Source organism: Nuphar pumila, chromosome 8 (assembly GCF_984573655.1).
Source record: "Nuphar pumila chromosome 8, dmNupPumi1.hap1.1, whole genome shotgun sequence".
Lineage (NCBI taxonomy): Eukaryota > Viridiplantae > Streptophyta > Magnoliopsida > Nymphaeales > Nymphaeaceae > Nuphar > Nuphar pumila.
In genome coordinates this window covers 124,527,733-124,555,614 of record NC_143256.1, presented here as the reverse complement: position 1 = coordinate 124,555,614, position 27,882 = coordinate 124,527,733, and the positions used below count along the sequence as shown (strand labels likewise).

General features: G+C 38.2%; 2 protein-coding genes across 8 annotated transcripts; one reads left to right on the top strand and one right to left on the bottom strand.

The window, feature by feature from the left end:
* The first annotated feature begins 8 nt into the window (after positions 1 to 8).
* Positions 9 to 9,047, top strand: LOC149830594 (guanine nucleotide-binding protein subunit gamma 1-like). 2 transcript variants are annotated; one of them, XM_090016625.1, is made up of 5 exons: positions 9 to 492; positions 8,583 to 8,635; positions 8,720 to 8,764; positions 8,849 to 8,910; positions 8,987 to 9,047. In XM_090016625.1, the coding sequence occupies exons 1-5, from the start codon at positions 358 to 360 to the stop codon at positions 9,001 to 9,003; spliced, it is 312 nt and encodes a 103-aa protein (XP_089872751.1). In that variant the 5' UTR covers positions 9 to 357; the 3' UTR covers positions 9,004 to 9,047. The 2 variants fall into 2 exon arrangements, with proteins under 2 accessions (XP_089872751.1, XP_089872750.1); XM_090016624.1 differs by having other exon boundaries at positions 8,849 to 9,047.
* Positions 4,413 to 27,882, bottom strand: LOC149830593 (protein AGENET DOMAIN (AGD)-CONTAINING P1-like). Of its 6 annotated transcripts, none has more exons than XR_016433899.1 (6): positions 27,762 to 27,882; positions 26,109 to 26,539; positions 24,990 to 25,280; positions 23,857 to 24,045; positions 13,915 to 13,991; positions 4,413 to 5,832 (listed from the first exon to the last, which is right to left on the bottom strand). XR_016433899.1 is itself a non-coding variant. In XM_090016622.1 (4 exons), exons 2-4 carry the CDS (start codon positions 26,511 to 26,513, stop codon positions 9,239 to 9,241), a joined length of 723 nt encoding a protein of 240 aa, XP_089872748.1. In that variant the 5' UTR covers positions 26,514 to 26,539; positions 27,762 to 27,882; the 3' UTR covers positions 9,039 to 9,238. The 6 variants fall into 6 exon arrangements, 2 of the variants coding, with proteins under 2 accessions (XP_089872748.1, XP_089872749.1); XR_016433897.1 differs by lacking the exon at positions 4,413 to 5,832 and adding an exon at positions 9,039 to 9,265; XR_016433898.1 differs by lacking the exons at positions 4,413 to 5,832; positions 13,915 to 13,991 and adding an exon at positions 9,039 to 9,265.

Here is a 27,882-nt window from a genome sequence, read left to right as displayed (position 1 = left end):
TTCGAATCTCCGCCGTCTCTTCGCTTCTTTCCTCCTTTTGCGTACCATCGATCTCGTCTTTTCCTCTATTATTTTTTTATTTTTTGCTTAAAATTTTGTTGTTATTCTTTTGGCCATCCTTGGAATCGGCAGATTCATACTCCGTGGTTGAATCGTCGTCTGATTTTCAAAAAAATAGTTTTTCTGTTTCATTTCTTCTTTGTCTTTCCTCGATGATCGTCGTGTCGTTTGTGATGTAATCTTCCATCAGCTCTTGAGTTTGTTGGATCATTCGATGAAGCACCACCTTTGGATTTCGTAGTTATTTTCGGATTTTTTTCAAAAAAATAGACCTTTCGTAGATTCTAGGGTTGGGAGATGCAGGCAGCAGTGGCGGAGGCCTCAGTCGGAGCTCCACCGATACATGAACTCCCGGCGGTGGCGGACGCACGGGGGAAGCACCGGATTCAGGCGGAGTTGAAGCGGTTGGAGCAAGAGGCGCGGTTTCTCGAGGTTGGTTTTATTGCTTCTTTGGTTTGATTTTTTTTTTGGCGGTTGTTGATCTTTTGGTTCGTGATTTCTGTTGGTTTCTTATGCTTTTTGTTTTTTGGGTTAGAGAATGGAGAGAGAGCCTAAATTATGTGAAGGGGTTGATTTGGGGAACATAATTTGGTTAAATTTCATGGATCTACCGGAAAATTTTGTAGCTTTAGTATTTTTGGGAGAACATATTATGTTTGAATCAAATGGATGTGGATAATTTGTATTTTTAACTTGAATTGAAATTTGGTTGACCTTATGAATGCCCATTCATTCGGAACTCATGAAATAATGAGGCTTCAGTGTTGTTCAACTGTTTCTTTTCTTACAGTGGTCTATATAGAAAATTGGGGTTCGCAATGGTTGCAGTTCGATCTTTATTCTCAATAAGTTTGGTTATGTGAGATCATTGGTCAGAGCAGCATGGGTGATTGTTCTTGAACATTTAGTTCTTTGTTTGTATCGAGGTTAGCTGCATAAGGTGTTGTAATGGCTGATTTGCTGCACCAGGTTTTATGGTCATACCAAACAGTAAGGGTTCGGGAGGGAGAAGTTCAACTTTGGTTGATGACCAGTTTGTTACATAACCCTTATGAAGAAGTAGCTGTATAGTGCGAGAAAAAACTAATACAACATTTATAAGACATGCATAACTAACTTCATTCCCCTCAAATCTTTAGATTGGTCGCAAAGAAACACCATGTCGATGGTTCACTAAGAACCATAATTTGATTTTGTGAAATAGTTAGGACTCTAGTGAGGTAAGTTTTAGTTTCTGACTAAGAATTTTTAGTGATGCAATGATTGATCTGTGGAAACTCTTTTTTCTTCAAACTAAAGCATCTTTTGTAGTATGAGGGTGTGTAGAACTATTGAAAAAACCTAAAAGAATTTCTGAATCAGTAGGTATTTGTCATATTCTCTTTAGATTTAGATCTGTCAATTGCTCCTTGCTTCTTCAGTATAAGCTAGTCAATTGAAGTGATTCCCCCAAGAATCATAAGAAAGTTATCCGGTTGTAACAAAAAACATTAGGTACAAATTAAGTCAGAATGAAGACACACATGCGCATAGACCCATCTTTCTTAGGAGTGAGAAGGGCGGGCATTGCGCAAGGGCTCACACTCTCACGAATAAAACCCTTTTGCAGTAACTCTTGAACCTGCCTCAACAGCTCGGCATGCTCAGATGGATTCATGCAATACGCGGGGAGGTTAGGTAGACTCGACCCTGGAACCAAATTGATGGCATGCTGCACCACCCTTATCGAAGGGAGACCATCAGGAAGGTTGTCTGGCATAATGTCGCGAAACTCCTCAATAAGGGGCGCGATGTTCGTGGGAATGGGCAACGACGTACTCATAGACGGCTTAGCCACTAGGGCATAACAATAAACGTCCTCCCTACAATGGCTCAAGAAAGTCCGTTATGATAAGCTTGCGAGCCAGAGAACTCGCTCAGGCTTGTCCACAGTGTAAAAATCGGTCTCCTTGATAGGGAGAAGGATTATTTTATGACCCTTAAAAATGAATGAGTACGTGTTCCTACGGCCATCGTGAATGGTCTTGCGATCAAACTGCCAGGGACGTCCCAAAAGAATATGACACGCACTCATAGGGGCTACATCACACCACACCTCATCGTGGTAATGCTCCCCCATAGAGAACCAAACTAAACAACGTTGGGTAATGGGAACCTCGTTCTCCCTTTTGAATCACACCATCTTGTATGGTTGGGACAATTTTTCTGTTTTCATATTCAGGGTGGACACAACATTCTCGAAAATCATGTTCTCAGAAGCCCCAGTGTCAATGATAACATCGCACGCATGCCCCTCACAGTTGCACTGGGTTCTAAAAATATTGTTCCGCAACCATTTTGCAGGGGTTGGCTCGCAGGGTGCGATCAAAACATGATGGATGGACAACAAATTTTTGACGTTACTGTCGAACACTACGAATTCCTTCTCATTCTCTCCCTCAATCGATGACTCGCCCTCACTCTCACTATCGGTTGCTGAATCAACAATACCCTCGACAAAATGGGTGTTCTTGCTCACGGTGGGACACTTGAATACTATGTGTCCTAACTCCTGACACCTAAAACAACGGATGGTAGACTCACTAGGCTTGGCTTTGGATCTGGTATGGTATGCTGGTCCGGAATGGTCAGGCTCGTTGAGGTCTACTCTTGGGGTGGACTTGGAGTCTTCCTTCTTAGGGTAACTCGCTCTCCTGGTTGGGAAACTCGACTCGGGTCGACTAGACTGGTCACTACGGGAGACTATATTCCTGCCTCTTCAATTTTTCCTCCACATTTATGGCATAACTGTTGGCCTGATCCAATGACTCGATTGTGACACAACTGAAATCATCAGAAATAGCAGGACGGAGACCAGAAATATACCTCGTGACTTGCTGACAGGCGGTCTTCTCGACCTGCACTCGTAGGGATAGACGATGGAACTCAGCAGTGTACTCTATCACAGTACAGGTGCCTTGACGCAGGGTCAGGTACTCCTTGTAGGCCCTCTCAGCGTGGTCTGATGGCACGAACTTGGACTGCATCAATCTGTGCATCTCTTCCCATGTCTGTACGCGCTTTTGTCCCTGTCGTTCCCTCGACCTTTGCAACTCAACCCACCATGTCTGCGCTAGGCCCCTCAATCGAGTGGAGGCTAGAGAGACAACGGTACTCAGCTACAGTGTGGTAGTCGAAGAAAAACTGTACTGCATAGGCCCAATCGAAGAACTGCTCTGCGTTGAATCGTCCTGCGAACTCCGAAAGGTCTAGCTTCACCCCGTAGGTGGAGGGGTGCTCTGGCGCTCTCTGTTGACGAGTCTCCACCATTCCTGCAGGATACTTGTTCCAGAAAGCGTTATCATCCAACACTGTTTCATCACCCTCTTCACGGTACTGCTCGCCTAGAGGTTGGTGTTGACGAACTCCCATGACGTGTGGTCGGCGCTCAGGTCGCACTGGTCCCTGCTGAATCTGCGTGGCGGCTGCTGGAAACTACCTCGGTCTAGCCCGCCTGTTAGTGGGAACCATCTGCGGCCGGCGTTGAGGCACCAGTATGGCAGGAGGTCCTACTAAAGGTGGAAGGGCTGCTCGATTTATGGGTTTTGGGTTGGTGGAAAATGGATGATGTGGGTTTGGGTTATGGGTCAGGATAGGATAAGGGTAATGTGTCAGATATGGTACCGGGTTTTAGGTCGGGGACAGATTAAAAGATTGGGTCTGGTTGGTGTAGTACTGAGATGACTCACCGGATCAGATCTGGATCAGGTCAAGACCTAAGCTATTTGTCGAACCTAGAATGGGGTGGGTAGGATCATGGATCGAGTTGTGGTGTGAAAAGGCCTGGTTAGAACTTGATCCTTGATCCATAACAGGATGGGTCTAGTTTTGACCCTGCTCAAATTCAAATTGGAGCTTCGTCCGGATCCGATATAGGTTTGGGTCGGTATTGGATCTGTATTGGGGTTTAAAAGTAGTTGGTTGGATCTGGTTCGGGGCGACCCGCGAACCAGACCCAATTGGGTAGGTCGGGTAATGGGGTTCGAGACTCGGACCCGCTCCCTGGGACCCAAAGGATGGTCCCTGAGATCCGGGTCTGGGCCCCGCTATCAAAAATTTTGGTTTGGACCCTCTCGGGTTCGGCCCGCTCCACAGGGGTCCACCTCCCCTTGCTCGTTGGTGGGCTGCAACAGAGCCCCCACGTGCAGGCTCAGGAAGGGGGACTTGATCAGCCCTTGCTCGGGCTGATGCAGCTGCGCCTGCAGCCTGGCCCAGCATCACGCTCGGGCCCGGCTGAGCCTGTCTGGCCTGCGGCCCTGTTGCCGTGGCTCGAGGCCAGGCCAAGGTTGGAGGGTCCGCCAGCGACCACTTGGTTCGGCTGGACGACTCCAATCCCTGCATCTCCAGCCATGACCATGACAGGGTTCGAAGGAGGTACCATTTGCGAGGAGTTGATGTGACCCACATCCCTGTGCAAGGCCATCTCGATGCCCTCACGTCGCACATCACGCTGAAAAGTCATTTGGGTTGGGTTGGTCGCTGTGGCATCTGCGAGATTGACTACACCCTCGCCTACTCCCATACCCCACTTGTTCGCTTGTGTTGCGTGCGCTTCCATCGGCGATTCAAAAATGACAATCTGATCTTCGATCCCATCCATACGCTTTGACATGCCAGCTACGTCTTTGCTTACGCGTAGCGAATTTTCTTGGATCTTGGCCATCATGTCGATCATCCGCATCATGGGGTCTTCGTTGACGGTACCCGATTCCTCACGCTCCTTCCCTCTCGTAGGATCGTCCCTCGCTTCTTGCGCCATACCGTCGGCCAAGGAGGGGTTGCGCTCTGATACCACTTTGATGCAGCGTGGGGATCAGCTCCTTGACGCACTTGAGTGCCGGAAATGGAACACAACTCCCACGATCGTGCGAATAGCAGAAGAACGAAATACACAAGTGCAATAATGTATAGAATGAGATTTTATTTCATAGGTGTAATCAAAGAACACGTAAAGTTTTATAACTGAAGGGAAAACAATAAGAAACAAGAGAGTAATAGAAAAAGGACTGCAGGGAAAAGGACGTCAAAGAAAGAATGGCTGAAAAAAACTCAAACATGTTCCCCCACGCAACCCTAAAACAGGGTATTTATAGATTGCAAGTGGATCTGGGTCTCGGGTCCAGGGGCTGGGACCGAGACGACTTCAATCTGCTGATGGATCTGGGATGCCTCAGACCTTCGCTCGCCTGGAGTAGGTGCACAGAGCCACGTCCCTGCATCGAGGTACCTTGCTTGCGATCGGATCCAACTCCTGGGTCCGATTGTCCATCCCAGTTGGGTCGGGTTCCTTGGCCGTGCCTGGGTCATGCTGTATGGATCCGGGTCGGTCCCGCTCTGCATCACTTTCACTTCCACTTTCATATCGCCACCTGCACATTTTCTTTTTCACTTTCCAAATGCTTTCATAATTACTTCAAATTATGTTTCTCACTTCACACTTCACTTCTCATCATTCGCTTCGCTGCTTCCGCTTCACAGATGGTTTCTTATACCCACTTTTGGTTCTGGTTACTATGTTCTTATGGTCTAAAAAGAGCTTCAACCCTGTCCTTTATTCATTCATACCTGAGTATCTATCTCTTGAAATGTTGCAACAATGACCCTAGCTCCATGCATATGCTGAATAGAAATGAACTGTTTATCTCTAAGATAAGTTCCATCCTCATTGTGTCCGATTGATTGAGCAACACCATGCCAAGTGACCACAAAATGGCCACTGTTGAGCACCAGGCTCTGACATTATCAAAAGCAATCAGTAAGATAGGGTGATGTTCTGAAAAAAAAAATGGCTGTTGGTGCCAAAGGAAAATACCTAAACCTTAAAAGGTATTAAATGTGAAAAAATAAGAAAAAGTTCAGTAGGGCAAAGAAGGTGAAGATGCAAGGGTGTAGACAGGTTAAGTGATTGCCTCTTCTAGGCCCTTATGCAATGTTGAGTGGTCTACACGGCATGACAAATCCAAACAAAGATTTATGTGATAAAATTTCAAAAATTGAAGGTTTTCCAGCAAATGCCATGGAAGATGGTATAAGGTTTCTATTGAAAAAAACTCATAAGCTCGTACAGTCCTTGACAGATATTTGTATAACATTTGGTTTAAAGGCAATCTCTTATAATCCTTGACAGATATTTGTATGCACAGTTGGTATGAAGGCAATCTTTTACTTTGTACAAGCCATATGGCCATGATACAAGTTTAGGTTGAAGTACCTGATTTTTATTGGTTGGAGCTATGAGAGGGCCCACAGATAGTATTAAAGCTGTTATATAGGTTTGGAGGTGTAGAACCACAAAGGAGGGAGGTCTAAATCCATTTCTTCCTTAGATTAGTTGATATGTTGGTGAATAGGCTATATATATAGTAATGCTACGGTGCTCCCGAAGCACCTACACCTACCTATTAGAAACCATGGGTGTAGTTTGCACCTTCTTAATCAGACCTTATAGATGAATTCAGTATAGTTTAGCCATGTCCCCATATCCTAGTTTTACAAAATTCCTGTATTGTACAAAACGTAACCATGCTGTATCCCATACTTGTGTCTCAACATTCCTTTTGTATGTACTGGTCTATGGCTATGAAACCTCCTTTTTTGCAGTGCTGAACGGAAAGGAGCCAAACATACAATATGTATATGCCAATGCAGTTATTATAGGAATTTTGGTAACGGTAGAGCTGGAAAACTGCCAAAGTAGCTCCTAGTTTTGACAATAAAGAAATAGAAGTTATTGGTTACTAGCATGAAAAATATATAGAAACAGGAAACATGACAAAGATGTTATAGCAAGATGTGAGTGTTTGCAATGATGCAAAAAAAATAGTAAAAGTTATCAATATGTGCGATCTATTCATCCTATATTTTTCCTTTTTGAACATAAATTGTCATTATATTATGTGACAACAAGAGTAATGTGTAGCTTCCAGACTATTTATCTCACAGACCGTTCCAGGCTCCTCTAAAAAACATACTTGCATGTCTTTTTTGTTTATTCTAAAGTCTAAACCCATAGATGTGATCTCTATGCTTTATTTAGTAGAAAACATGTATTAGTTTAAATTTTTTTCATGTTTAGATATGTTTTTAGCTCAATAAAAAAAATCAACAGTACATATTGCATCAAAAATTTGATCAACTAAAAATCAATATTTCTGTTAAATTGATTTGATTCAAAACTTGGTTTTTAGTAAATAAGCAACGATTAACACATCTACGGCTTGGATTTAACAAAACTCATGCTAGTATGTTTTTTAAAAAAGGTCTGGGACAGTCTGGGAGATAAATGGTCTGGAAGATGCATGTGAACATCCGTCCCTAAGAATTTGCTTGTCCTTAACTGTCATCTTATCAACTGTGTCATGCAGGTTTCTTTCTTCTAATGGAATTTTATGTTTTTCATTCCATGAGAGGAAGGAAAAAGGAAAAACCATATACAGATCATCTTTTCTGGTTTAGTCTTAGAAAGAAAAATGCTGTGACAAAAATAGTAGCACAGATGATGGTAAATTCCTAGGCTTAATCAAGCATGGAGAACTTTTGGTTCAAAACTGTAAAAAGGCCTACGGGAACATGCTTTTGTGCCATGTTAGGAAAAGCAAAACTGCATGGGCATCAAGAATGCATAAACAAATCTGAGGCTATGCTTAAGTTGGTGTTTAACTAGATAGAATTTTTATGAGGTGGTGATTTTTCTGGGACGTGGTGTTACTACCTCCCGAGGTGGTAATGCTGGTTCCAACAGTCAGTAAGTGTTGTTGACTTCAGAATAGTAGCCAAACAGGAATTTCTGTGGTGTAAACTCTAAGCAAATGAGGGTTTGGTGAGAATTCTCCATTACTTCCTAAATGAAGAGGCAAACACCAGGGACAGTGGACAATCATAGAGATGGTCATATCAATCCCATTTATGGTAGTATACTTGAAAGAATAGAAAGTGAGAAAGGACCGACACCAAAGCATACACGCAATGCCAAGATGCAGATACCATGACGGGAATCAGGTGAGAACCCAAGCCACATCAATCCATTTGACTAGACTTGTGATACTTCAGAGCGGAAGTGGATGAATAATCAATACATTCTTGATTTCAGACTGCTTCTTCACCCAGGGTTTTTCTGGATTCGGTGAGGGTTCCTCGTCATAAAAAAAAATAGACATTTTTGTGTGATTCAATATAGCTGCAGATATAAACCCATCATAAAATTCATTTATGATCAACATTGTATCTAGCATTTGCTATTTTAGTGATATTTGGTCCACATGATTTGAAGTTAAAACTCGCAAAATGTAGTGTTCCTGAACGTAAAATACCAGGATTTCTTATCTTTTTTATTTTATTTAATTGCTATTTGGTGTACTTTTTTTTCTTTTGGTATCTTTGGCTCTCCACCTATTTTCTAGAACTTATGATGTATATATCTCATTGTTTTTTTCAAAATAAAGCATCAATTATAGGGTAGCTCATTATCTGGTTTTCATTTTCAGAAAGAAATGGAAGCGCTAGAGACAACAGAAAAAGTTTCCATCGCATGTCAGGCGTATGTATGCTCAGTCTATGCTTCAGATATCATGCTAGAGTCATTTCAAATGACAACCTACTAAGTCCGTTTTTTTTTTCTCAGGTTGCTGCTTAATATAGAAATGAAATCAGACCCCCTGCTCCCTGTGTAAGAATTCTGCAGCCCTTTTGCTTGCTTATGGTATCTTCCACTCAGCCTGTTGAAACTTTAGTTTGCTTTTATGATGCGCAGGACAATCGGGCCTGCTGCCCCAGCCTGGGATCGGTGGTTTGAGGGCCTTCAAGATTCGCAAGGTTGCAGATGCTGGATACTTTGACCACATTTAACTCCATTTGGCTATTGATTTTCTCACATTTTTCCCTATCTCAGAGAAAAGCAGTGGTTGATGATGTTTTACTTGCAAAACTTGATAAAAGAAGCGTTTCAGCAATTGTAAGAAATTCCATTTGCATAGGTGTATCGTGTGAGTCCTTCCAAACCAAAATTTTGGTGTTATGAGTACATGAAGGAATCATTCTCAAACAGAATGGCATTTTTCTGCAAGACAAGCATAACAGTGTTGGTTATCTTCGTGTTGCAGCAATGCGTTCCATGATAAGATGTCACCCATGATGTTGTCAATCAATCTTGGCCTTCCAAATCCCAGAGCTGATGCACCCAAAAAGGAAAGAAAATCAATCATACAGAGTAATGAATGAGCAGAAGAAATAGACATATTTATAGCAGACCAAGAATTTTAAGGGGTTTTGCCACCTAAATTCATCATCAAGCAAACGAATGAACCATGTGCACTTATAGATAAGGCAAATATACAAATATGTAACCAAAGAAAATCGCAAATCGGGCTCTTACAGCATCAACAGGTGATACTAAAATTAGACAGGTTTGGAGAAAACATGGTACCTTTCCATGTTACAGCAACATGATCTGAGCTTGTTTCTCAAACATGGCAAGTAGGTTCTACAATCATTGTTTCCACTCGGACAAGAGATGAGCAAGCAATGCTTCTTACGCGGTTACTACAAAGTCACCGTTGGAGAGGTAGGTGCATTTTTAGATATGATATGTTTCTATCTTTTCAACAAATTGTTGTTAGTTATCATGTAGTTGGAGAGACGGCAACATCATCATCATCTAGTCCAGCCTTGTTCCAACTGCATTGGATGGGCTTTAAGAAGCCATGTTTCTCAATTTCTTGTCCAGAGATACATGCCATATTCATATTGCTGTCGCCTCCTCATTGCATTCCTCATAAGAACTTAAGAAGACATAAGGCAAGCACATTGATTTTTATATTATCACACTTCAAAGCTCTGACAGCAACAAATATCAGTCCTTGGAGTAGGTACCATTCCTCGTAAGAAGTGTTGGACCCACATTGAAATGCTCTTCTAAATCCGAGCCAGCAATCGAATGTCCATGGGCAGCATTATTATAGCAGTTTTCAAGACCGCATCCTCCACCACTATAGCTGGAGCAATTGCCAAAATGAACTTGACCAAGATTACATTTTTTGTTTCTTCCCTTGCCTTGACTACCATGCTCATATTCATTAGTGACTATTATCCATGACCTATCATGGCCATCACACTAGGGGCCGCTGATTGCATTTCTTATTTTTAGACTCACATTGAAGTGACAAAAGACTCAACTGCAGAAAAGAAGCTTATAGAGGCTTTGTGGTAACACTAGCCACAAAACTACAAAACTGACACTAAACCACGAAGCGCATGATAATAGTCATTTAAATCCGACACTAGATGTTGAACTAAAGCCAACTGATCACACACACATTCAGTTTGAGCCAAACATTCAATTCCAGATTTATCATCCTCGTGACTTCACTTGTTCTCAAAGATGCCGCAAACTAGTCATAAGAATTATGCAATTTTTTCCATATTTCATTAGAGGAAAATATATATATATATATATATATATATATATATATATATATATATGGTTAAGATTTGTTACAATCGTTTGTACAAACAACCTAAAAAATAGGGTAGGACCCCCTTTGGTTTTTTTCTCACATCTAACACCATACATGTTGTCTACAGGTTTTGTTTAGTAGGAACCAGCTTTTGTATCACTGGAATCCAATCTATATACAAGTTTTTCTGACAATCCAAAAATCAACGAGCATGTTGAACACATCTGAGGTTAGATTGTGTCAAAACAACTCGCATGGTGAGATTCAAACTAGATTGTAGGTACAATCAATTGTACAAAATATAAACCCATATATATATATATATATATATATGAGTTGGAATCCAGCGCAATGTTAGACTGGTCTTGATTATGAAGAAATAATGGAGATGGGGGTCCCATCTTTATGACTTACACTCAAGGTATTTGCAAGGAACCATAATCACTTTATAAAAGAAGAAATTGGAAGGAGTCTGTTTGAATCTGAACTTATGGGAACGCATCAATGGGGAAGAAATAACACTACAAGTGGAAGAAGGGTCCGTTCATGTGGAAAAATAGGTCAAAGAAACGTTTATGATTAAAAGGACGAGAAAAAGATAATTGGGCTAGCTGGCTAGGGTTCGGAATGGAAAAAGCTGCTAACTCACCAACAACAGCATGCTGACATCAGTAATGGCATCAACAGTAGCACAAACAAATGAGAACAAAAAAAAGAAATAAAGAAGAAAACGAGAAAAGGAAGGGGAAAAAACAGAGAAAAGAAAGAAGAAAAAGAGAAGAGGCAATAAGTAGATAGACTGAGAAGGGGATGACACAAGCAAGAAAAGAGATCAATGGAAAAGAAACAAAGAAGCATGGATCAAGGAAGAAGGGGGGAAATTGAAATAAGATGAAAAGAACCGAAAGAAAAAAGAAGAGGATACTGTTAACAGAGAAAAGTGGCACTAAAGCAATAAAGCACTATTGCTGTACAAGAGAAGAGTAAAAGAAAAACTTGCATCCACGAGGCCTAACATGTTCTCTACAGTGAATGGCTGCACCATCATGACCCTAAAACAGGAAGTTACAAGAGTTCGACAAACTGTTACAAACTACAACATGCCACAAAAGTCTGACATAAAAAAGAAAACTACAAACAAGTTGTATGCCACTAACAAGTGACATCCACAATAAAAGAAACAATTAACAATAAAATAGAAATATTATAAAAACTCCACTACTTAACAGCACACAATATCATAAAATGGCCAAATGATGATCCGTCATGGATCAGTCCTTGGGGACAAGTCTTCTAAACGACTAATTGTTACGACTTGCTGTAAGATAAGTAACTTCTTGTTGACTCTGTTTTTTTGGCAATAAAGAGGTTTGTTTTCTCCTCCAGAAAAAACAACAATCGTGAATATTCATTTAGTTGAAAAGATGATACCCCAGGTGTCACGTGTCACATAGGTAGAGGTGCAGATACTACAGCTGGTACAACATAGTTGTTTTCCAAAAGTAGGGTCCAAAGTGCGGCTGAGTTGTGTATACAACAACAACTACGCCTTCATCCCAAAACAATTGGATGAAGTTGTGTATATTGCACCAAATTTAGGGTTATAGGTGTGAAATTTCTTTTTTTTCATTTTCTGTATATTACAGATTTTTCTTTAATCATTGCTTTCTCTCTCTTGCAAGACATACTTTGTCACTTTTTTCATGATTTTATGCATTATTTGCTCTGTCATTACATGATGTGCACAGGAGAGCAAGATTTGTTCTCTCACGTTCTGGAGTACACATTACAACATAATATAAGATGCCACAAATCGCATATATCTTGTAAGTAGTGATAGCACACCAACCTAACACTAGAAGAGGGGTAGAACACCAACTGCCCACTACTAACATGCATAATCAAGTTTGAACAAGATACAGTTAAATGCCAATACAGAACAACCCAGACATTCACCCCACCTACAAAGGCACATTCGCTACTTTGTTTTGTGCCATAAACATCAATAGGATGAATCGTACACTACATTAAGATGCATGAGAAAATACAAAAAAGAGAACCTTACAAATGTGAAACAAGGTATAGGCACACATCCAAATGTGGGAAGCAGGTGCCAAATACTGTCAGACATATTAGGATACGCGTTTCCACCATAATATCATGAGATACTAAAAAAGATACAAACTATAATAAACACTAACAGATACTCCAGCAATTACATGGTTTATGGCCAACAACCCCCCCCCCCACCCACCCACCCACTTTTTTTTATTTATAACCCGCCCGGCATGAAGATCTGGCTGTGCTGGCTCAGCCTGCCATACCTACAGTCATCGTGCCAGCAGCATAAAACTTCGAGGATAGGACCCCCGTGCCCAGGGCCTATGCTGCATGTCGGCTTGCACAGAAGGGAGACACCCATGGAAATCAAACCTTGACCGCTGGTCTAGGGGCCAAGACTCCACCTCACTACGCCAACCCCCCATAAATTCACGGAATAGAACCATGGAGGATCTGCGATAGTGGAACCAATGCAGAATTGATGCAAGCACCTTTGCACACTGGCTGTATGCCCTTTAAGAATGAACCTACTATGGTTGATTTTTTCACGATAAATGTTCATTGATTAAAATAGAGAAAATATAAGGTGGTTTTGTACCATGATACCTTATGGTGGTACACACTCTTGTTTGTATGGATCTAGCCACCAAATGGTAGATCCAACCGTACAGATGTGTTTAGCATGGTTTATTTACAGCCGCACCTAAGTGACATAGTGCTAGAAGTAACTACACCATGTATATGCTTCCAGCTTGATATACATGTCCATTGGTTATTTTCTTCTTACTTGAATGTTTCTAATAATGCACAATGTCTAAAAAATTTTGATTTACAAAAGGTCAGACCTTTTTTTCAATATAAGAAAGTCATGCCTCTCTAAGGCAGCTTTTGAGCTTGTAGGTTAGATTTTTAACGCCTGACTTCAATCATTCTGTGAGGCGCATGATCATATGTTTCTTAAGCTTTCAAGTTTCAAATGGAAACTAAAGCATTTAATTTTGACTTGGAAGCAAGTATACAAGTAACCAGTTAGCTTCCAATAACCAAAGTTCATCATCAAATGCAAAAGAGACACATGACTTAAAAAGAGACACATGAAAAAGAGACACATAACCAGTTAAGCAAGTATACAGTATAATAATTACTCATAGAGTATCTTCTTGGAATCCAGCCATTGACAGGCATTAAATTTCTCACTGTAAATTGTTGCACTGTGAGATAACATGATCATCAAAGCAGCATATATGATGTGATTCTGCATCCAAGTAAAATTAGGCATTGATACAAGTAGCATGAGAGTTACCTTTCTTCCAAATGCTTTAATTTCCATGTAATCATATCTAAAATGTTCCTTTCAAGTCCCAGTTTCTGCTAACATACCTGGTGCACCCAAGAATGCTCCCACATTAATTCATCAAGAATGTGATTCAACAGCTAATTTTTTTTTTATTTCTGATGGTGTCATGTAAATTAAAAGCTTCTAAACCAACAACAATAGAACTATCAAGGGGTTCAAATTCAATGTCACCAAGGTTGCAGGTCATTGGAACATGGGATGTAAGTTGTAGTTTGCATATTGTGAAGTCCTTATTGAACCAAATATACTAGTGTGTCTGCAAGCATGTGAGTTAAAGTACATTGTAGTCATGCTAGTATTCAATTCACCATTAAGTATTTATGGTTTAGACTTTGTCTAAACCCTTATAGTGGATAGTATGGAACCTAAATTTTAGGAGCTCATACATGAAAACTCCATCTCTTTTCTTTCTCTATAAAGACTTTATTATAGAGGACCAGATTCATTGATCTCAGGAAACTAAGTTACAACCTGTGATCTAGGTTTGTGCAAACTAGTTTATGTTGCCTTGGGTCAAAATCAAGGTTGAATCCATAATTTATCCAACTAACATAAATCAAAAATTAGATTCATACTCAGATCAAGATCAGGACATAGAATCCTCAACCAAATCTATTAATGACAACTGATCCATGCATTGCTGCACATAATATAGCATACACTGACTTCACAAAACTTGTAGTAGTGCAGCTGGATGATATACTTGGGATCATTCCAGCATTCATAGGTAAGGCAAGTCAGGTCTTCGTTAGGATATCTCCAATATATAATTACATGAATCCTCTTTAATAATGAGGAAATAAAGCACCCATATATCACATGATTTATAAATTGACAGTAAGATCCTGCAGGTTAATACCATCCAGATTTCTAATGACAGTCAAGAATGACTGGACGTTAATCTTAAGGAGATAGCATGAATGTCATTTTAACAATACGTATGCAAAACCACTGCTCAATCTGTCATAGAGTTACTCCAACTTACCTCCATGCCATGTCTCCTTTTATACTGTTCTTAATGGAGACTGGAGAGAGTTACACAAGAATGGCATGCCCCTTGCCTTTTTATCATGTCCATGTGATATTCCTCTAAAGATGCTCATTATTTCAAGGACAAACGTGGTGGGAGAAAATGTCCAAAGAAAGGTCCTTGTCTAGATCTAATCAAATACTGCAGTTAATCTCTTTTTCATTTAAGAGGCTCACAAATTTTGGATGCTCCGTGAATATGGTCCAACTAAGCACTCCTGTCCTAATTTTGTCATCTATAAACAAAATGAAGTTCAAGCATCTTTATTTATATGTACATATTACAGCATCTTGCTTGGAACAAAGTTCTAACACAAAATTGCACAAGGGAAGCACCCTGGCCTTGGAAACCACCTCTATGGTGAACGCATTATTGTCCTTTTCTCTTTTAAGACGTTTCAGTTCCTGTGTTGTAACTTATATTGTCTTAACAAGCCTTTGAGCATGAGCTCCCCAGAGCTACTTCATAGAATTCTAGAAATATAACAGTACAAGCTAGTTGAAGGTTCCAAACTTTCATACCATGAAGATAAAACTGCAAGCTTATGCCCGACTCATTTAAGATGAATCTCTACATGCCAACTTCCAAACCAAACAAGCAGCCATTCACACTATAGATGTGGACACCTAATAGCATCAGGAGCTAACAAAACTAATATAAGGGTTGAAGCCACTGGTTTACCTCATCAAAGAACAGGTGATCTTAGATTGTACCAAATGAACATGGCTTCTATAAGCAAGTGCATAACAATCCACAAATGAATCCAACAAAGGTCCCCATATAAGGTAACTAGTTAAGACTCAAATAAATTATTGTCTTTGGGTGGAAATATGTGTTAACATCTTTAGGAACATACTCTTTTGGGTGGTCTGTTTTGCAATGTGTAGTTTATGGACTGGTCAGCAGTGCGAAAATGAAGGCCGTTTCAGTGGAACTACAGAATATCAGAGCGTGGTGGATGACTTAAACTCAGTGCTAATCGAAAGGACAATAACCAAGAGAAACAAATCCAAAGTAAGAGTCTTGTCAAATCAAAAGATAGAAACTCTTGGATGTTCCCACCAAGGTGAGCCTTTCTCTTGGTTGAATAACAAAGATAAACCATGTCTTAGGAAACTTGACTGCGTGTTGATGCCCAAAGAGTTCCTAACGCACTTTTATCATGGAGCAACTGGGTAGAGAATTCAGAAGTAATAAACAGTAAGTTTGAATTTTTGTGGATGTGAGTGATAGGATTCAAGGAGTTGGTTGCTATTTAGTGGGAGGAGCAAATTATGTGTGAATGGACAGGCATTCAAATTTTACACATTAAACAAGATTAGGCACAAAATCAGAATCTGGACTAACAATGAAGGCTACAGCCAATTCAATGTTGGACTCACATAAACGGCGAGGGGAATGGAGTTTATTATCAAATTGCATTTAGCATTGTTAGAAAGTGACTTTAAATACTTTAGGTTCGATAATGAACCCATACACATGCACATTAAGTGCGAATATACCCATTCAAGGGAACAACACAAGCACATCATGTGCTAATACATAAACCCATAAAAGGGGTAAATATGACATAAAGTCATAAGTTGAATATTATTGAAGAAAGAGGGTAAAAACCATATACAATGGAGCATAAGCTCCTCCAAGGAGTGAAGGAATTACAAGGGGAACTCCCCTATTTATAATACAAGAGAGGAGCCACTTAGGGGGCTCCCAAAGGAGTCGTTGGGAGCCCCCAACAGTCACATTTGTGACCGTTGGGGGCTCCCCAACGACTCTTTGGGGAGCCTCCCTAGGTGGCGCAAACCACTAAAAAAGAGAAAAATAAAAGTAAAAATTACAAACATATTCCAAATGGAATATGCGTAAAACTGTGAAATGACTAAACTACCCCTATGCTTATAAATAGAAAAATATATATTTTATATATATAATTAGGATAATACATATGCATATATACCTTATATGAATATGTATTATCCTTTATATATATAAAATATATATACGATTACATATGTTGAATGATACATTTTAACACCCCCCCTCAAACTTTGCGTGGGGGAACGAAAAGATTGAAGAAAGCAGGAGGAAGACTCTCAAGGCTTCAAGAGCCTTCCGTACGAATGCCATTGTAAATGTCTTCCTCCAACGTCTTTAATGATGAGCACCTTCCATGATCTATCCAAGGTACTTCTTTTCCTCTTATCTTCAAGATCCTGTGGAACAACAACAAAGAAACAAGTAAAACATATCTTTGCACTTTACCCAATTGGAACATTTCTAACAAGCTCAATTGAAACCATATCGGATGACACATTCGCAAAACAATGGTGCAAAAATATAACTTATGCATAGAAATTTAAAGCACATGATAGGATAATTATTTTAGCATGAAAAGTAAATTTAGAAGACCAAAGTTTCAAAAATCAAATATCATGTTAAAGAGTGAGCAGAAGCAAATTATGCGAAAATGAATTGCAAGAATGCATAATGCATTCATAAGGTCCATCATTGGACAAACATAACCCCATAATGGGGAAAAACACAATGGTCCCCTAAGGGACACCACAGTAAGCCTACGAAGAGGCATAAGTTACATATGTTTTATTGAATGAGATCCTAAAAGGCCTTAAAGAGCATATGCATATATTATCATGAAATGAATTAATACTTAAAGGAATCATTAATGAATCATGCTTCAGACATGTAATGAAGTGTCAAACAAGAGAAACGAAGTCTCCAAGCATACTTTAGACAAAATAATCACAAGAGTTCACAAGGTTTTAAATTCATTTACAAGGCAAAACGAAGAGTGTTATTTGAATAGAGAATCTTACCCATTTAGGAAAATCTCACTCAATTGACAAAAAACACATTTTGCATACAAAAGTGGCCAAAGAACCATAAGCACTTAATATATAGATTAAATGCCAAAAAATCAACTTGATTTTAAAATATGCATATCAAAAATATGATTCACTTGAATATCTTAAAACACAAGTCATAAATGAAATTTTGCAAATTTCAACAATAGTTCATCCATTACAAACCACTACCTCATTAGTCCTCCAAAACCCATAAATCAAGTGTATAAGCTACTAGATCAAGAATATAAATATAATGTCATTAAAGGCCAAAGACACACACAAAGGTGTGCAAAAGAACTTCTTGTCTACATATAATAATACTTGAAATGAGTGCATCTACGACAAGAACAAGAGAATACACGCCAACATGGACCAAAAGCATCTCTTGTCTACATAAAAATACACTCAAAACCAAGTATGTTCAGCTACTAGAACAAGAGTAACAAGCCAACTATGGGCTAAAATACAATACATCTCTTGTCTACATAAGATGGCACTTGAAATGAGTGAAATAAGCCAACCATGAGCATACATCTCAGCGACTACAACAAGGACACAAACGCCAACATGGACTAAAATCACACACCATGGTATGAATCAACGTGCTTTGTCTACATAAAATAACACTCAAGACAAGTGTGTTCAGCTACTAGACCAAGAGAGCAAAAGCCAACAAAGGGCTACCAACACACGAAGATGTAATAAAATTCTTGTCTACATATGATGACACTTAGATAAGGGGCATAAAAGGAGAAGACTTTTGAGGCAATAAAACTTGTAATGACAAACATATAAATAAAACCTTGAAACAATGTTCTTCAAAAAAGAATACCCATAACAATATCATTTTGAAATAAAATGTGTGAATATACACACACCAAGAACACTTGTGCACAAAAGCACAAAACATAAATGTGCAAATGCACTCATATGATTCATAAACAATAAAAGGTTGGGCAATAACCCCAAAACCTTGATTTCAATATACCTTAAAACATTTAAGGTTTTAAACATCATATATCCATCACATTTATATATAAATAAGAGCATCCATAAGATCAATGGCCAACATTAAACAAGTGACACACTCATATACCAAATCATTCTAGAGTCCCAAGGTGCCCATAACTCACCTCAACCACCATCTATAATATGGTAAGTGGACAAACTAAAATGACATAACAATGAGTGACACACTCATAATTAGAGATCATATACCAAATCATTCTAGAGTCCTAAGGTGCCCATAACTCACCTCAATCACCATCTATAATATGGAAAGTGGACAATCTAGAATGATATAACACGAGGTGCCCATAACTCACCTCAACAAACATCTCTAATAAAACAATAATAAGGCCAAATAAATGATGCATTAAATAACATGTGATGGGCAAATATAAATGCCACAAAAAGGCAATAAACACTTTAGGAATCATTTTTCAAAGAAAAGAGGACCGATTAAAAATTGAATCAAAGGTCCAATATAATCAATCACAATAATATGCTTTATAACAACAATTTTGCATAAATCTGAATTATGCTTAATCTTCAAAAGAAGTCATTTATACAAAAAGACTTAGTATGCAACTAACACAATTTATGAAATATTAAGCAACATCATGATCATTATCAAAAGACTCAATAAACACAACATGAAATACTTAAGCTATGTCATGTGTGGGAAAGGAATTGGAATCATCCAAGAAACAAATCAAGCCTTTATAATTTGCAATTATATGTATACCAAGATGTAAAATGGCAATAATCTTAAATGTGTAAATTTAGGACATGTACCAAGATATTGCGGAAGCATTCATAATGATAAAAGAAACAATCTTACAAGTTCATAAAAAATAAACACAAGCCCTAAAGGAGGCAATAAAAACATCTCTTTATTGAAAAGAGAGTATCATGTGAAAATGTCTACGAAGAGACAATACACATACAAGCATAAATACTTTATAGAAGAAGTGCACGAAAGCACTCACACAACACTTGAACAAAATACAAAAAAAGCGTATAAATAATAAACATGCGATAATGCATGTATTTCATAAAATGGTAGCAAATGCTTGAGTCTCTCAAGCTTTAATTATGTAATTATATGCTTGATAAATGCAATTTAAGACAAAGAAGACCATATTATGGCCAATGTAGGCATCCTTAGAGATACAATCAAGAGGTTTTGAAACTTTATATGAAAAATAAAACAAACATGTTTATAAAGTTGTATCATTAGACGAAAACTCAAAAATTAATGAAGTCTTTTATACCAAAGGATGCAATAGATACACTATGCATTCTATATAGTGTGAGAAGATTTTAAAAGATCTTTCCTAATGAACACAATGGTTCATACAACATATTTATCACAAATAATTTTTCAAAATCCTTTAACTAAACCAAAACCATTGAAACATCATTGACAAAGATTTAGATGTGAGAGATTCTTATATAAGAATTATATCAAGATTTTTCAAAAAAATGCACTAAAATCCATAAACAAGAGAAGAACTCAAAACCAATTAGACTTTATATGAGAGAAAAGATTTTTTAAACAAAGATCATTAATCAAGAGATCATATATAATCTTTAAAAGTTAATTTATGAAATACTTATGTAATCAGCATAAATCCCACATAATTGAAGACAATTTTAAGAAAGAACATAAATTACTATTTATATGTGATGAGTAATCGATAAACATATAAACAAGAATTTATATATTTGAATACAAAACAAGTTTACTAAATTTAAAAGGAGATATTTTTAAAAAATTTTGAACATGCGAAATATGAAAAGAGGTGATTCAACTATTATAAACACTTCATATGCAAAAAATAATTTCATAATGCATAATATGTTAAGAAAAGAGATACATACCGAAAACTTAAGAAAAAAGAGAAGGACAATGAATACTTCACCATTTCTTGATCAACACGCTTTCCGTTGCATCAAAAGACAACCCCATCGTAACCTTGCTTTGATACCATGTTAGAAAGTGACTTTGAATACTTTAGGTTCGATAATGAACCCATACACATGCACATTAAGTGCGAATATACCCATTCAAGGGAACAACACAAGCACATCATGTGCTAATACATAAACCCATAAAAGGGGTAAATATGACATAAAGTCATAAGTTGAATATTATTGAAGAAAGAGGGTAAAAACCCTATACAATGGAGCATAAGCTCCTCCAAGGAGTGAAGGAATTACAAGGGGAACTCCCCTATTTATAATACAAGAGAGGAGCCACTTAGGGGGCTCCCAAAGGAGTCGTTGGGAGCCCCCAACGGTCACATTTGTGACCGTTGGGGGCTCCCCAACGACTCTTTGGGGAGCCTCCCTAGGTGGCGCAAACCACTAAAAAGGAGAAAAATAAAAGTAAAAATTACAAACATATTCCAAATGGAATATGCGTAAAACTGTGAAATGACTAAACTACCCCTATGCTTATAAATAGAAAAATATATATTTTATATATATAATTAGGATAATACATATGCATATATACCTTATATGAATATGTATTATCCTTTATATATATAAAATATATATACGATTACATATGTTGAATGATACATTTTAACAAGCATAAGGGGTTCAGAACAAATTGATGAAATGGGTTAAGGAAATCATGTTTAAAGCCCAGGACACAGTCCATTTAACAGGGTGTCTAGTGAAAGGCTTGCAGTTTATGTTCAAAATCGCAGTTGATGTTGGGTTTCTAACTGACTTCTTGGTATTGGTCCCTTTCAGCTCATTGATGATATTTTGCTGTTTGGAACAGCAACTTGAAGCATTGATTTATCCTAAAAGCATTTGAAACAACCATGGGGTTACTAGTTAACAAAAGAAAATGCAATCTTATCACATTCAAACTCTAATTTAAATCTAGTTGTGGTGGTCGAGACAAATCTTTGGATGCAACAAAGGTGATCTCCTAGTCAAGTACTTGGGCATGCACTTAATCAAATGTTTCCTGGAAAGTGGTGGAGAGAGCTTGAGAACAAGGTTCAATAGAAACTCTAGGGTTGGTCAGCTAGTTACCTATAAATATCTGGGAGAGTAACTCTAGTAAAACATGTCATCTTCAGTTTGTCATCCTATCTTATGGCAATTAACAAATTACCAGGGAAAATTAACTCAACCAAGCAATGAAAGCCTTCTTCTGGAATGCATGGTGATGTATGGGAACCAAGGATGGTCTTTGGAGCAACTTATTGAAAGTGAAATATCGAGTTTCTGGCAATCCATGAAAGTGGACTCCTAACAGAAAATGCATGAAAACTTCAGGTGTGTGCAAACTGTTGACATCAGTTTTTTATGGTTTCAAGAATTTTGTGAGCATCCAGGTAGGCACAATTGAAGCTATTTCTTTCTAGAATGGCACCTGGCATGTAACTCAACTCTAAGTCAAAGGTTTCTGGTTCTCTATCACTTTTCTAGATCACCTAACAGCACCATGTCCAATTGCTGGTCATCTCACTTGAGGTGTAACTTTCTTAAGAGGTTTTAGATAGGGGAATTCCTGACCGGTTATACCATAAGGAACTGCTTGCTGTCATAAGGCCATCCAATGAACCTAATAAGCTTCTTTGGAGAATCACTAGAGATGGTCAATTCTTGGTTTTTTTCTTCATACACTGCTGGTTTGAAACTAGGTATGGCAGTGGCACTTATTTCCAAGCATCTCTATGGAGTTGGAAAAATCAGCACATGATAAATGATCGCTTGGTTGGTTGGTTGCATTAAGAAAGGTATGCACTCTAAGTAACTTAAATCAGCTTGCCATTCGGCTAGAGATGATGTGCATCGTTCTGCAGCAAGAATGATGACACAATTCTCTTGGTTCTGCACATCCCTCCAGATACACTTCAAAATGGCCCAAACTTGTTCGTTAGAATAGAAATTGCATTTGGGATCTTTTACTCAGCACACTTGGATCCAGCAAATGGAGGAAAACATTGAAACAGTGACTGCATTCTGCATGGTAGTTTTGTGGCTTGAAAGAAACAACAGAATATTCAAGGATGTTCGCTCCAAAATAAAATCATTACACTGAAGGATTCAGCAAGATATTTGTTTGTCTTTGTGCATCTTTGGTTTAGGAGGGCCATGAGCTGTCATGAATTGGAACTGGACTGAATAATTTTTTCCTGTTCATTGTATCTTGGTGATTCCTTGTCACCCTATTTATTGAACAAGACATTTTAAAAAAAAAATAGTTTTTGAATAATTTCAATGCTCAGTGCAGATAAATATTTTTAAAATTTTGACATGGATTCGCACACACAGACACACGAGCCACACACACACACACACAAAGCAGACATTGTTCATATAGTCTCTAAGCTTCCACGTTGTGCAAAGTACTGTCGTCTTTATGCATATATTGTGCAGCACACTGTTCATATAGTCTCTAAGTTTTTTGAATAACTTCAATGCTCAGAGCAGATAAACATTTTTAAAATTTTGACATGGATTCACACACACAAACACACGAGCCACCCCCCCCCCCCGCCACACACACACAAAGCAGACACTGTTCATATAGTCCCTAAGCTTCCACGTTGTGCAAAGTACTGTTGTCCTTATGCATATATTGTGCAGCACACTACAAGTGTTTTATTTCCACCTACGTGCATGCACATGCTTATGTGTCATGCACGTATGTGCATCTCCATCTACATATATTTTGTGTTTCTGTGCAAGAAAACAACCAAAGACCACATCCTTAACTATTGAAAACAAATGATAAATTGCACATTTAAAATTGGAGGTGTAAAATTTTTCTGATAGCTACTTATAAAGAAGGTTCTCAAGCGTGAGTTCAGTGTATCTTCGTGTCAACATCAAATTGTACCAATGTCCAAAAAAGTCCATCAGTTTCTGTACTGCAACTTTGGATCAACATAAGTTGTACCAAATGCCCAAATATGACATGCTGAAAAGATTATCAAAATCAAGAGCAAGTGGATTTACCAGTGATTTGTTTCATTTAAAATTTTGTCAGAAATCCAGGCAGAGGCCAAAATCAGTCAAGGTAGCGTTTCTCGTTCTTAGCCAAACACCTGATGTTCATGGCGATCCGATCAACAAATGACTGTTATGCAATAGTTCATATGTCTATGTCAATGTCAACCGTAGTCCTCCAATCAAGGAATGACCTCCCTGATTTGAAACAAATTAGATGGATTCAGAGTATGGAAAAGAAATAAACCAAATCCTTCCATTTCCATTTACATCAGTATGAAGAGCATCATGAAACAATGAAAGAACGGCTTAAAGACCTGAGGCAGGAAGGCAAAAAGCTACAAACTAGAGCAAACTTATATGCATTTGAGTGAATCATTCTCATAAACCAGCGTCTGACTTATCAATATGCAACCATACAGCACAAAATGCAATAGCAAATAGAAAGATCACAGTTTCAAACTGGTACTCCAGAAAAATTTTATTGATTCTGTTTATCTTTTTTTCTTTTCTTTACAACATCACTGCAATGAAATTTTCTATCATTGCAGGAAAATGAATTCACAAAAGCAAAAGGATGCCTATTTGAAACTTCTGATCATTGTTTCAGTCAGGGACAAGAACAATCATAGTTTGCGAGAAGTTAAAATGTGCCTGAGCTGAAATAAATGTTCATCATTTGAAATATTAAGAGAGAGGCGGAGATCTGTCAAGATGGCTTCCTGCTCCCAATTCAAGGGACCAGAATCATAAAAGGCCTGCAAGGTAGAATGATATGCATGCAGCTCTAACGCATGGACATTTACAGCTAAATCTTCCCAGGAAGTACTCAAATGAATTTTCCCAGATTGGGACTCACAGGTTGACTCAGCATCATCATCATTATTTCTTTCACAAGATTTCATGATGGGGTTTCTGAAGTTATAAGTATAGGACAGTGAGTGGCTACTGTTGCAGCTAGCAACGGAGGAACCACTACTCTCTTCAGTAACATTTACAGGTCTGGTAAAAGTGGAAGGTGCATGACCATTTAATTCTTCCCTTCCGACATCTGTTACGTAAGAACCAAATGTTTCACCGTCAATGGAAGTATGCAAGTGTTTCTCAACCACCCGTGTTTCTACAAAAGAAACAGCATCTACCTTGTTAAGCAATGGAGGCAACATACTTGGGACAGGCCCTTTGCATGATCCCACCCTTTCAGATCTTCTTCTCTTCCTTCTATGCAAGGCATCGCCATTTGCCTCATCAGGGAATGACACAGGAAGAGAATATCGAACTTTTTTTGAATCCAGGTTGATGATATCCCCAACAAAGTTATCTCCAATGCATTCTTCATCCATACAGAATTTCCTCGAGCCAAACTTCAATCTCAAAGAACAGTTTCCACTAGCTTGTATCTCTCTTTCATCAGGATTTTTTATACTGCCGTCCTGCATGTATAAAAAACATTATTCAATAAATTCAGCGTTTAGCAGTACAAATAACAATGACTAAATATATCTCATCACAAGAATCTGACAGACATTGAAGCTACATCTGTCATACAATAGTACAAACACCAAAGATATGGGCAGCATCATTATTTATACACAGCCAATAGCCATTGTGAATTGGTGACTTTAAGTCAGATAATAGCTATCTTCAGTGCAAACTAATTCACAAGAAGAAATGACTATGAAACTTCCATAACAGACCCAGAGACTTCAATGATCTATACAGGGATCAAATAGTAAAAGCTGATTTTTTTTTTGTGGGCCAAACTAATTTTTTGAACCATAAACAATAAGACCAGACAGCCATCTGAAGAATGTGATGTTTTCAGAAAGAAAAAGAAAGATTCTATTAATTCATTCATGCACACAAACATACATACAAACTTCCCAAGTCATGTTATGCAACATGAAATTCACAAGGCAAATCTTGGAAGGATGAAAACAGTGATAAGCACCAAAAGTTAAAAGCTCGTGACCATCTAATTGAAGCATCTAAGGGGGAAAGAATGTTGTTAAGCATATCCAAGTTGAGATCAATATTTCTCTAAATAAAACCACTTATCAACACCTTAGCAAATTCTCATAAACTAGACAGCATTGCCTACAACAGATACAGACTGACATAGCTTGTGGTGAATATAGCCATCTCATATTTCTACACTCATGATATGAGAAGTAAATCAACAAAACCACATGAGAACCAGAAACCCAAAACTCATAATTAAGCCAGACAAAGAAAAAGAAAAATTGGAAGAATGTGAGTACCTTTACAATAAAAACCCATTTCCCGCCATTCCACACTTGTTGAATACGAATATCTTGTTTATGGATTTTTGTGCCTTTATCTGTACTACCAAACCTAACAACAAACCAATCTCTTGGAAGCACCTTGACAATTTCCCCGACTCGCCAACAAAGTTGATCAGATACTTCAACCATATCACCAGACATCAACAAACTTTCTCCACCTCCAAGAGGACTGTGCAATGGCCTAAGATCCTCACTGCACACAGCATCCACAATCCAATTCCCATCACTGTTGGCAAGTTGCTCATATCTGACACAGTATGTATGACCATATTTTGAAATGATCTTTGCAGTCCACCAAGAACCAAACAGCAAGCCGTCTCTTCTCCATACCTCAACCACGTCACCTTCGTTGAATCCCATGGTTCTAACCAGCTCCAGTCTATGTACTGAAAAAAAAAATGGGTGTCAATTTTTTGAATGACAATTAAGCTAATTACAAGAACTTCCACACCCCAACTACAGATTAACAAAGAGGAACAAGAAGAAAAATGGACATTTATGATAACAATGATTCAAAACCATAATCAAACTTTTAATTTGAAATGATTAAACCAAAAAAGAAGAATTTCTATGTCCTGTGTACAGATAACAAGGGCTACAATTGAGCTCTGACACCGAAATCACAATATTTGTTCTGATCTGAAATTAGTACTTGAGCTCTGACATCAAAATCACAATGACAATGATTTCAAAATGTTATTGCATAATATAAACAATCAGAAACCTGATCAGTTTTCAATGCCAAACGATTAAAATAAACTAGAAAAGACTTCCGATATTCACAATAAAAAAATTTAATTTTTGCTTGCATAAACATCAAAATAAACTACAAGGATTTCCACACCGAGGACAGTTATGCAACAAATACAACGAAAACCCAAACCTAAAACCGGTATTTTGAAAGTGTGAAAAAAAAGTCTATGGTAACAATTATCGATCTTCAGGTTTGCAAATTTCACCTAGCTTTCTTGCTTTTCACCAGATTATGTATGGCTTTGGTTGACTTCATGTCAACGACACCTATATACCTTTCTTTATTCTCAGGAAAAAAATGATCTTGAAAAAGAGGAACGCAAACCCTAATTGTGCCGCTAAAAAAATCAAAGCAACTTGTTTAGTTTTCTGAGAAACTCCTGTATATCAATACCAGTCCAGAATCCTCCACTATAAACTTTACTCCAGACTCAAAGAACCCCGTAAAATTATGAACAAAACACCTTTTCTTCTTTGAGAACTTCCTACATAAATAACCAGAATCCAGAAACTACAACTATAAATATCCTTTAAAATAGAGAATTTTGTACAAAATTAACCCGAAAACGCTAGAAACATAACCTCTTTAGATAAATCTACCGCATACCATGGGTTTCCTCATAATTCAAGAAAAATCACACAAATTAACCGCATTCGACTGCAATAACTTAAAAAAATTAGGGAAATCCCTGTAAGCCGATCAAATCCAAAGCGCTCCCCACAGATATCCTCTAAAATGACAAGATTCTTTACATACAAATCAAACTCAATCAAAGTAAAACTCTATTCAGTAAATCACATACATTTACAGACAACATAAACTATCGATCGATATAGAGAAAGAGAGAGAGTAACCTGCTGAGGAGAGAGGAATGAGAGACGATCGAACGGCGGGGAAGGGGAGGAACGATCCGACGAGCACAGAACAGATTACAGAACTCAATCCAAACCCTAACGCTAATTTGCGTCCTTTGAA

Coding starts and splice junctions, on each gene's coding strand:
- LOC149830593 (XM_090016622.1), bottom strand. CDS start 26,513: ATGGGATTCAACGAAGGTGACGTGGTTGAGGTATGGAGAAGAGACGGC. Junction 25,281..26,108: donor AATGGGTTTTTATTGTAAAG/GTACTCACATTC, acceptor TTATACATGCAG/GACGGCAGTATAAAAAATCC. Junction 9,266..24,989: donor TGCCTCCATTGCTTAACAAG/GTAGATGCTGTT, acceptor TGGGTGCATCAG/CTCTGGGATTTGGAAGGCCA.
- LOC149830594 (XM_090016624.1), top strand. CDS start 358: ATGCAGGCAGCAGTGGCGGAGGCCTCAGTCGGAGCTCCACCGATACAT. Junction 8,636..8,719: donor GTTTCCATCGCATGTCAGGC/GTATGTATGCTC, acceptor TTTTTTTCTCAG/GTTGCTGCTTAATATAGAAA. Junction 8,765..8,848: donor TCAGACCCCCTGCTCCCTGT/GTAAGAATTCTG, acceptor TATGATGCGCAG/GACAATCGGGCCTGCTGCCC.